Here is an 11257-nt window from a genome sequence, read left to right as displayed (position 1 = left end):
GCCTTATGCCCCGGGAAGAAGCCAGCACAAATTGAACACACACATACACACACCCTGTGAATGTTCATTTTAGATTAGTTTGTGCTTTGGTTATGCTTATATGCATGCATACAAGTCTTCGGTTGATCTCTTACCTCTCCCTCACCCCCAACACTCCCCAGCCTTCCCACTGTAATTTGACAGTCTGTTCCATGCTTCTCTGCTTCTGTATCTATCTTTTTGTTCATCAGGTTATAATGTTCTTTATTATCCATAAATGAGTGAGATCATGTGGTATTTTTCTTTCACTTCCTGGCTTATTTCACTTAGCATAATGCTCTCCAGTTCCATCCATGCTGCTGCAAATGGTAAGAATTTCTTCTTTTTTATAGCAACATTAGAGGCCCGGTGCACAAAATTCGTGCACAGATAGGGTCCCTAGGCCTGGCCAGCGATCAGGGACAATCGAGGCCTTCTGGCTGTTGGCCGGGGCCTTCCTTCTGGCTGCCAGTCGAGGTCTCCCTTCATTCCGCACTGCCCCCTGGTGGTCAGTGCATGTTATAGAGAGTGATCAAACTCCCAGTATCCCAGTGGAACTCTCGAGGGGATACTTTGCATATTAGGCTTTTATATATATAGATAGTATTCCATTGTGTAGATGTACCATAGTTTTCTAATCCACTCATCTGTTGATGGGCATTAAGGCTGTTTCCAAATCTTGGCTATTGCAAATTGTGCTGCTATGAACATAGTGGTGCATATATCCTTTCTGATTGGTGTTTCTGTTTTCTTGAGATATATTCCTAGAAGTGGTATTACTGGATCAAATGGCAGTTCCATTTTTAAATTTTTGAGGAAACGCCATACTGTTCTCCACAATGGCTGCACCAGTCTGCATTCCCACCAGCAGTGAAGGAGGATTCCTTTTTCTCTGAATCCTCTCCAGCACTTGTCATTTGTTGATTTGTTGATGATAGCCATTCTGACAGGTGTGAGGTGGTACCTCATTGTCGTTTTGATTTGCATCTCTCGTATGATTAGTGACTTTGGGCATGTTTTCATGTGTCTCTTGGCTTTTTGAATGTCCTCTTTCGAAAAGATTCTATTTAGGTCCTTTGCCCATTTTTTGATTGGATTGTTTATTTTCCTTTTGTTGAGTTGTATGAGTTCCCTGTAAATGTTGGAGATTAAACCCTTATCGGAGATAACATTGGCAAATATGTTCTCCCATGCAGTGGGCTTTCTTGTTGTTTTGTTCATGGTTTGTTTTGCTGTGCAGAAGCTTTTTATTTTGATGTAATCAAAATAAATGTTTTTGATGTTTATTGTCTCCTTAGTCTCTCTTGCCCTAGAATCTGTGTCTGTAAAGATATTGCTACGACATATGTCTGCAATTTTGCTGCCTATGGAGTCTTGTAGGATTTTTATGGTTTCCCGTCTTACATTCAAGTCCTTTAGCCATTTTGAGTTTGTTTTTGTGTATGATGTAAGTTGGTGATCTAGTTTCATTTTTTTGCATGTATCTGACCAAATTTCCCAGCACCATTTATTAAAGAGGCTGTTTTCACTCCATTGTATGCTCTTGCCTCCTTTGTCGAATATTAATTGAGTATAATGGCTTGGGTCAATTTCTGGGTCCTCTATTCTGTTCCATTGGTCTATATGTCTGTTCTTGTGCCAATACCAGGCAGTTTTGAGAACCATGGCTTGGTAATATAGTTTGATGTCTGGTATTGTGATCCCTCCAACTTTGTTCGTCTTTCTCAGGATAAGCTGTGGCTATTCGGGGTCTTTTTTTATTCCAGATGAATTTTTTGAGAGTTTGTTCTAGATCTTTGAAATATGCCTTTGGTATTTTACTAGGTATTGCATTGAATCTATAGATTGCTTTAGGTAGTATGGACATTTTAATGATGTTGATTCTACCAATCCATGAACATGGTATGTTCTTCCATTTGTTTATGTCTTCCTCTATCTCTTTTTTCAATGTCCTATAATTTTCCAAGTACAGGTCTTTTACGTCCTTGGTTAAGTTTATTCCTAGGTATCTTAATTTTTTGTGTGTAATGGTAAATTGGATTGTTTTTTTTTTTCATTTCTCTTTCTGTGAGTTCATTATTGGTGTATAAAAAGGCCATAGATTTCTGGGTGTTAATTTTGTATCCTGCTACATTGCAAATTCATTTATTGGGTCTAGTAGTTTTTTGATGGAGTCTTTGGGGTTTTCTATGTATAATATCATGGCGTCTGCAAATAAGGACAGTTTTATTTCTTCTTTTCCAATTTGGATGCCTTTTATTTTTGCTTCTTGTCTGATGCTATGGCTAGTACTTCTATTACTATGTCAAACAGGAGTGGTGAAAGTGGGCATCCTTGTCTTGTTCCTGTTCTTAGGGAAAATGGATTTAGTTTTTGACCATTGAGTATGATGTTGGCTGTAGGTTTGTCATATAGGGCTTTTATTATGTTGAGGTATGATCCCTCTATTCCCACTTTGCTGAGAGTTTTTATCAAGAAAGGGTGTTGGATTTTGTCAAATGCTTTTTCTGCATCAATTAATATGATTATGTGATTTTTGTCTCAGTTTGTTTATGTGATGTATCACATTTATTGATTTGCAGATATTGAACCATCCTTGCATCCCTGGAATAAATCCCACTTGGTGTGGTGTATGATCTTTCTAATGTATTGCTGAATCTGATTTGCTAGAATTTTGTTGAGGATTTTAGCATCTATGTTCATCAAGGATATTGGCCTGTAGTTCTCTCTTTTTGTGGTATCTTTATCTGGTTTGGGGATTAGGGTAATGCTGGCTTCATAGAAAGAGGTTGGAAGTGTTTCCTTCCTCTTGAATTTTTTGGAATAGTCTGAGTAGGATAGGTTTTAGTTCTTCTTTGAATGCTTGGTAGAACTCCCTGTATAGCCGTCCGGACAAGGTCTTTTGTTTGCTCGAAGGTTTTTGATCGCTGTTTCAATTTCTTCGGTAGTTATCGACCTATTCAGGTTTTTGGACTCTTCTTGGTTGAGTTTTCGGAGCTTTTTTTCCCTAAGAATATGTCCATTTCATCTAGGTTGTCCATTTTGTTGGAATAGAGTTGTTCATAGTATTTTTTCATAATCATTTGTATTTCTGTGGGATCGGTTGTTATTTCACCTCTTTCATTTCTGATTTTGTATATTTGGGTCCTCTCTCTTTGCTTCTTGGTGGGCCTGGCTAGAGGTTCATCAATCTTGTTTATCCTTTAGAAGAACCAGCTCTTGGTTTTGTTGATGTTTTGTATTGTTTTGGGGGGTTTTTTGTGGGTTTTTTTTTTTTTTGGTCTTTATGTCGTTTATCTCCACTCTGATCTTTATTATTTCCTTCCTTTGGCTTACGCTGGGCTTTTCTTGTTGCTCTCTTCCTAACTCTTTAAGTTGTAGGGTTAGATAATTTATTACCATTGTTTCCTGTTTTTTGATGTAGGCCTGTAGAGCTATGAACTTCCCTCTCAAGACTGCTTTCACTGTGTCCCATAGATTTTGGATTGTTGTGTTTTCATTGTCATTTGTTGCCATGACGCTTTTTATTTCTTCTTTGATCTCTCTGGTAACCCAGTCATTGTTTAATAGCATGCTATTTAGCCTCCAGGTGTTTGATTTTTTTATTGTTTTTATTGTTGTTCATTTCTAGTTTTATGCCATTGTGGTCTGAGATGGTGCTTGATATGATTTCTGTCTTCTTGAATTTGAAGAGACTTTGCCTGTGACCCAATATATGGTCTATCTTTGAAAATGACCCATGTGCACTTGAGAAGAATGTATATTCTGTGGCTTTGGGGTGAAATGTTCTGAAGATGTCAATTAATTCCATCTGATCTAGTGAGTCATTTAGGATTAACGTTTCTTTGTTGATTTTTTGGTTAGAGGATTTGTCCAGTGGTGTTAGTGGGGTATTAAAGCCCCCTACTATGACTGTATTGCTATCAGTCTCTCCCTTGATATCCTCCAAAAGTTTTTCATGTATTTGGGTGCTCCTGTATTGGGTGCGTATATGTTTACCAGAGATATATTTACTTGTTGGATTGCTCCCTTTAGTATAATGAAGGGGCCTTCCTTATCTCTTGTTATGTCCTTCACTTTGAGATCTAATTTGTCCGATATAAGTATTGCTACCCCAGCTTTTTTTTTTTTTCATTTTGATTCACCTGAAAAATCTTTTTCCATCCCTTCACCATCAGTCTGTGTGAGTCCTTTTTTCTGAGGTGGGTTTCCTGTAGACAGCAGATATATGGGTCATGTTTTCTTATCCACTCAGCTACCCTATGTCTTTTGATTGGGGCATTTAATCCATTAACATTTAAAGTTATTATTGATAGGTACTTGTTTGTCACCATTTTTATTCTTTATGCCTGTGTTCCTTCTTCGTTTCCTATTTCTTCTATTTACAGCAGACCCTTTAGCATTTCTGCATTGCTGGTTTGCTGGTAATAAACTCCCTTAGTCCTTTATTGTCTGTGAAGCTTCTGATTTCACCCTCAATTTTGATGGATAGCCTTGCTGGGTACAGTATTCTTGGATTCAGACTTTTCCTTTGCATGACTTTGTATATTGCATTCCATTCCATTCTTGCCTGATGTATTTCTGTTGAGAAATCAGTTGCTAGTCTGATGGGGGATCCTTTGTAGGTAACTTTCTATCTCTCTCTGGCTGCTTTTAAGATTCTTACTTTGTCATTGGTTGTTGCCAGTTTAATTATAATGTGCCTTGGAGTCGGTCTTTTGGGGTTCATTTTGTTTGGGACTCTGTGAGCTTCTTGGATTTGTGTGAGTTTTTTCTTCCCTATATCAGGGAAGTTTTCTGTCATTATTTCTTCAAACAGGTTTTCTATTCCTTGCTCAGTTTCCTTTCCTTCTGGCACCCCTATTATGCGGATGTTGGTTTGTTTCATGTTGTCCCAAAGTTCTCTTAGGCTCTTGTCCTGTTTTTTAAGTTTTTTTTTCTAGATGCTGCTCTGCTTGGGTATTTTTCCTACCTTGTCTTCTAGCTCACTGATGCGGTCCTCTGCTTCTTCTAGTCTACTATTGATGCTTTCCATTGAGTTCTTTATAACAGTTATGTCATTTTCATTTCTTCTTGGTTCTTCTTCATTTCCTCTTGGTTCTTACACATATTGTTGAATGTGTCTTCCATTCTTTTCAGCCACCTTATGGCCATGTCTCTGAATGATTTCTCTGACATATTGCTTGCCTCCTTTTCGTTTAGTTCCTTTTCTGGTGATGCCTCCTTTTCTTTCATTCGCGGGCTGTTGCTTTGTCTCCCCATGATCTCTCTTCTCCGGGTGTCTGGTTTTGTAGCTCTCTCTCTCCTGCATTGATTTAAAGGCATAAAATACAACACAACAAGGCACAACGCACAAGGCACTAAACACAAATGCATTCATGATACTAATAACCCCAAATAATGGTGACCACCTGAGAAAAGAGAGTTAAAGGATAAGAAAAAAAAATTGCAAAATGATATTGAGAAAAGAAAAAAAAGTAAGTGAGAAAAGAAAGGGAATAAAAAGGAAGGAGGGGGAACTATTTATATGGGGAGAATACTCCAGTAGAACAACAACTAATCCCAAAAAATGCAAACAACAAATACCCAGAGATGAATGCAAACTACAAACAACAACTAATAACAAACCAGGAGAGGAAAAACAGAATCAAAAAATAAAGACAAAAACAAAACAAAAAAAGGGAAACAATCTCACAAACAAGCAAAAAAAACCAAAAACAATCTAATCAACAATCAAGCAAACAAGAACAATAGGACAGAGAGAAAGCAAGACAAAACAAAACAAAGCAAAAAACATAGTACAAAAAAAAACAAAACAAAAAAATAACAGGAAAAAAAACAAAACAAAAAAAAGGGAAGAGGAAAAAAATTTTGATAGTGATGAAGGCGAAGAAAGAGGTGTGTATGCACTTGGAGCAGGGGATTGGAAATTAGATTTATAAGTAGGATGAATTTTTAACAGATTGTAAAAAGAAGAAATAGGGGAAATCTAGTGCAGGAATAGAGTAAGAGAACAGGACAAAAAAAAAGGGAAAAAGTGAGGGATGGAGTGTTGGCATAAAGGTAAAGTTGAGATAGTGTAAAAAGATGCTAAAGGAAAAATGAAAATAGAATGCAGAACATTAATCCCAAAATAAAATAAAGAGAAAATAAAATGACACTTTAAAAGAACGATTACAATAGTAGTAGTAATAATACTAATTAAAAATAAAAATATAATAATTAAAAAGGTAAAATCAGGTGAGAAAAAAAGAAAAAAATTAGTTTCTTAAGTAAAAGGTGAGAAAAAATAAAAATGTGCAGTAGTGAAGGTCATTCACTTCCTCTATTCTTCTGTTTTGCACGCCTTAGTCCTGTCAGGTATTCAGGAGAGTGTTGAAGTTCCCTGTGATACACTGCTCCTCTGTGTTGTAAACCACAGTCCTGATTTTAATGCAGGCAGTATTTCTTTGTTTCCCAGACTGCCTTTATTTGTGTTTACAGAAGAGTCAATGTGTGATTCAGCCCCTGGGTGGCAGTGTTTCTGGATTGACCTCCAGGGCTATAAGTCCTCTCTAGCCAGTATTTAGGTTTTGTTTTCCCTATCGCACTTAATACTGGTTTGGGAGAATCGACTGTCCCAGAGCTGATTCCTTGATCGTTACTCCCCGCTCTGATTCCCAGGTTCCACAAAAACAACTTTCCCCTGCAGTCTCTGTGAGTGTCCCCAATTGGGCGATCCTATGTATTGGGGTTAGTAATCAAAAGCAAGGATTTAAAGAGAGGAAAAAAAGAGCCAGACTAAGTGCGCGAGCTCGCAACCTCCACTGTCCAGCTCTGCGCACAATTCTCCCAACGTCTCTTCCGCACATCTTCTCTTCCCTGGCACTAAGCAGCCAGCACACTGGCAAAATCTGAGGCTGCCTTTTTTGCGCCCAGTCCAGCTAATGGGCTGATTTTTAGAGTTCCCTTCTGCCAGCAGCCCTGTGGATCCCCTTCTGCACTCTCGGATCATGCTGGCCCCAACGGCCGCGGACTTTGTGGGGCGCCTACTTCCCCCGCACGCGTTCCTCTCTCCAACCTGAATTACAAACCACACCTTTATCTAGGCTAAATCTGACCTTTCTATGAGGCGGAGCAGGGCTCGTCCAACTCCACGTATTCACGCTGCTTGAGATCCGACGTTCCTGGGTTCGTAGCTGGTCCCTGAGTGCCATGGTTGCAGGGTCCCTGGATGTATATGCTTCCGATAACAGCAACTTTCCCCTTTGACTAGTTTGTTCTTTCACCCAAGCTTAGTGAAGGTCTGGAACAGTTTGTCTGTTTTTGGTTGATCCTCACATAGGAACACTATGCACAAAATAATAATGACTTCAATTGGCACCCAAAAAAAGGAGACTAGCAAACAAGTTAGGTTGGATTTTTTTTTTTTTTTGACAATTGAAAAACATCTCATAATTAATAGTTTATGAAATAAGAAATTGAATGAATATTTTTTTTTAATTCAAGAAATACAGATTAAGATTGAGAAGGCAAATCGAGAGCAGGTCCCCCCCCCCCCCCCCTTTTGGCTGCATCACCATAACCACACCCCTGGCTTCTGTAATCTTGCTTCTTGATGGATTGACAGTGAGAGGCAGGGGAGGGGAAAGGCTACCTGCGTGTGCACACAGCATTCTCTGGCCTGGGTCTGGGAACTTCCCCCTAGGCGCAGATAAGGAACTGAGAGCCCTCCCCCAGTAGCCTAAGCAACAGGCAGCGGCTCTTGAGGCCCAGGACCCAGAGGGTCAGCGTGGGCCTGCTCAGCTCCCGGGCCCACCCTGCTGAAGCCCGCACCGCAGGCCTGGCCGTAGGCTCCGAGCTGCTGGCACGATGCGGTGGGAGAAACAGCAGAGAACAAGGGGCAATTGTGGGAGGGCAGGCAGTGCCAGGGCATAGGGAGAGGCAGGCTGCTGCCCCACGCCCGACAGAGGGGCGACCCCTGGCCAGCGCTGAGGGTCCGAGCTCTGCTTAGTTGAGGCGCTCCGCCCCTCCTTTGCTAACTGCAGCAGATACCTGGAAGCCTAGCATGTAACATAGAAAGAATGTCTAGAATGTGTATGTATGCCATATATAGGAGACAAGAAACCTAGAAATGTATATAAGGCAAAAACTTGCTGCATTCAGTGCTCAGCCTCTGGAGAGGACTCTGCTGAGCTAGTACTGGTGCTAATAAACAGTCCTTTTCTGTACCTCCAAGTACATTTGGTTTATCACTTCCCGCTGGCCTGATTTCTGCCATAACAAGATGAGATACTATTTCTTTTTTAATTTAGATGTTTGATAATTAAACTCTTTGGTACATTTGTAAATCAGTATTGGCAAGGGTAAAATGCATTCCATTGGCCATGTAAGTTGATGTGTTTTTGGAAAACAGTTTGTCAGGAGGTGTTATGTCTTTAAAATGTTTGCAGTTTTTTGACTTACTACTCCTACTTTTAAGAATCTAGCTCAAAGAAAAATTGATAATGTGGAAAAATCAGTAAGCATAAAGAGGTTCCTTATAGCATTATTTATAGTAGTAAAAATGTAGAAAACCCTAAATGTCTAATATAGGGTAAACAGTGTTTAGTGGATTATTCACTCACTATAGAATGGAGCCAGAAATGATGATTAAGAGGTAGCTGTGTATTGATCTGGAAAGATAACAAAGACATACCAACTAAATAAAGGAAAGATAGAAAAGAAAGTACAATATAATGCCATTTGTGTGTTAGTTAATAAGAAATTTTGACTATTTATCTATAAAAAAGTTTCTGGAAAATATACAAGAGGGAATAGCACTATGTGGAAGAAGGAGACAAGAACCCTAAAAAATATTTATATCTGTAGTTTTTTAAAAACCCTGTGTGTGTGGTTATAATAAAATTTTAAAAGATGGTTATGAAGGCTATTATAACAGGTAAAAATGCTTGTATGTCAAGCAAAAAGAACAAGATGAAAAATTACACATATATAGTCGTAGCTATGTGACAAACAAGAATAGAAAAAATAAAGAGAAAATATTTGCCTGGCCATAATGGTTCAGTTGGTTGGAGCTTTGCCCTGTGCACTGAAAAGTTGCTGGTTCGAGTCCCTACCAGGGCACATACCTGGGTTGCGGGTTCAGTTCCCAGTTGGGGTGTATATGGAAGGCAACAACAGGTTGATGTTTCTCTCTTTCCATCCCTCCTTCCCTCCCTCTCTCTAAGCATGTCCTTAGGTTATGATTGAAAATAAATAAATAAATTAATTAATTAAAAACAGAAAATATTAATTGATTGTGTTAAAGTGCAGGGATTGCCCACCTGGTGTGGCTCAGTGGTTGAGCGTAGACCTATGAACTAGGAGCTCACAGTTCGATTCCCAGTCAGGTGAGTCAGGCACATGCTCGGGTTTCAGGCTTGATCCTCAGTAGGGACATGCAGGAGGCAGCCAATCAATGATTCTCTCTCATCATTGATATTTCTGTCTCTCTTCCTCTCCCTTCCTCTCTGAAATCAATAAAAATATATTTTTAAAAATAAAGTGCAGAGATTTATGTTTTGAATTTCTATTTTTCAATTTAAAATTCTTTATATTAATTATGGAAAAATATTTTTTTAAATATATTTTTATTGATTTCCCAGAGGAAGGGAGAAGAGAGAGATAGAAACATCAATGATGAGAGAGAATCATTGATCGGTTGCCTCCTGCATGGCCACACTGACGATTGAGCACTCAACCCTGGTATGTGCCCCAACCGCAATCAAACCGTGACCTCCTGGTTCATAGGTCAATGCTCAACCACTAAAACACGCCAGCTGGGCTGGAAAAATAATTTTAACAAAATCGCTATGTTTTTAAACATACATGAAAAAGGACCAATACTTTATTATTGATGGGTTTGCTCTATCAGAAATCCCATGTCCTCATTTTATGTTTCAGGCCCTGGGCAACTTGAGAATGATGTGGAGTTCCTCTTCTTTTTTTTTCTTCTTTTTTGTTAAGAGCATTTATTGGGCAAATTACAGAGGTAGAAGAAGCAATTTCTATAAGAAACGGGCTTAGCAAATAAGATATGGAGGTAAAGGAAGGGCCCTTGGAGCTTGGGAGTGAGGAAGCTAATGGTAACATGCCTGGGGCTGGAATGGGGAGGGAAAAGGGAAAGGCATGGGCATGCTCCCTGGAGGGAGAGCACTGAGTTCCTCATTTTTCTCTTTTTAAAATATATTTTTATTGATTTCAGAGAGGAAGGGAGAGGGAGAGAGAGAGAGAGAGAGAGAAACATCAATGATGAGAGAGAATCATTGATCTGTTGCTTCCTGCACACCCCACACTGGAGATTGAGCCCGCAACCAGGGCATGTGCCCTAACCAGGAATCCAACCTTAACCTGGTTCATAGTTCGAGGTTCAACCACTGGGCCATGCAGGCTGGGCCCAAGTCCCTCTTTTTAAGGGTCTTTTCCTTCCTCCTCTCTGCCTCTTGACTTAGGCAGTGGCGGCTCTGTTCTCTCCTCTGCAGAGCCAGCCTACCTTTGGGTTCCTGTTGGACATCGATGGAGTGCTGGTACGGGGCCATACAGTGATCCCTGCTGCTCTGAAAGCCTTCCGCAGGCTGGTGAATGCCCAGGGGAAGCTGCGGGTGCCTGTGGTCTTTGTCACGAATGCTGGGAACATCTTACAGAATGACAAAGCCCAGGAGCTGTCAGTTCTACTGGGCTTTAAGGTAAGGAGGCAGCTGAAGACTCAAGGCCTGGTTCCCAGTGGAACCCCCACTCTTGTTCTGACTAAGCCTTTTTCCCTCAGGTGCAGTACAGTATTGATAAGCCTGAGGGCATGGCCAGTTAGTTCAGTACAAATATTTCAACCCTGCTTGAAAAATAACTTGAAGTTTAAGCCCAGCCTCATGAGTAGAGCCTCATCAACGGGGTAATTTTTTATATATACATACATGTTAAGCACAAAAATCCTGCCCATGGAGTTGGCAGTTCAGCCTATACCCTTTATATTCATTTCTCCTGGGCATCAGGGTTGTCTCTTTTGAATTGTCAGCCCCTAGAAAGTAAGGGTTACATTTTTCTTTTCTTTTCTTAATATGTTTACACTAGTGGCCCGGTGCACGAAATTCATGCACAGGGGAGGGGGTGTTCCTCAGCCCGGCCTGCACCCTCTCCAATCTGGGACCCCTTGAAGGATGTCCTACTGCGGGTTTACAGGGATCGGACATCCCTCTCGCAATCCGGGACTTCTGGCTCCTAA

The 11257-nt window shown here is 40.1% G+C and overlaps 1 protein-coding gene across 4 annotated transcripts in view; it reads left to right on the top strand.

Moving 5' to 3' along the window:
* The window catches only part of HDHD5 (haloacid dehalogenase like hydrolase domain containing 5), a 35717-nt gene that overhangs the window by 11023 nt on the left and 13437 nt on the right, over positions 1-11257 (top strand). For 3 of the 4 annotated variants that reach the window (XM_006085591.3, XM_006085590.3, XM_014453003.2), the window contains one exon: positions 10521-10724. In XM_006085591.3, coding sequence (XP_006085653.1) covers positions 10521-10724 — 204 coding nt within the window. Of the gene's footprint in view, positions 1-10490; positions 10725-11257 lie in introns of all 4 variants that reach the window. The other variant, XM_023751296.1, reaches the window with a different exon arrangement.

The sequence above is a fragment of the Myotis lucifugus genome, unplaced genomic scaffold (assembly GCF_000147115.1).
Source record: "Myotis lucifugus unplaced genomic scaffold, Myoluc2.0 scaffold_19, whole genome shotgun sequence".
NCBI lineage: Eukaryota > Metazoa > Chordata > Mammalia > Chiroptera > Vespertilionidae > Myotis > Myotis lucifugus.
The sequence above is the reverse complement of the archived record's forward strand: the minus strand, read 5'-3'. Positions and strand labels throughout refer to the sequence as shown.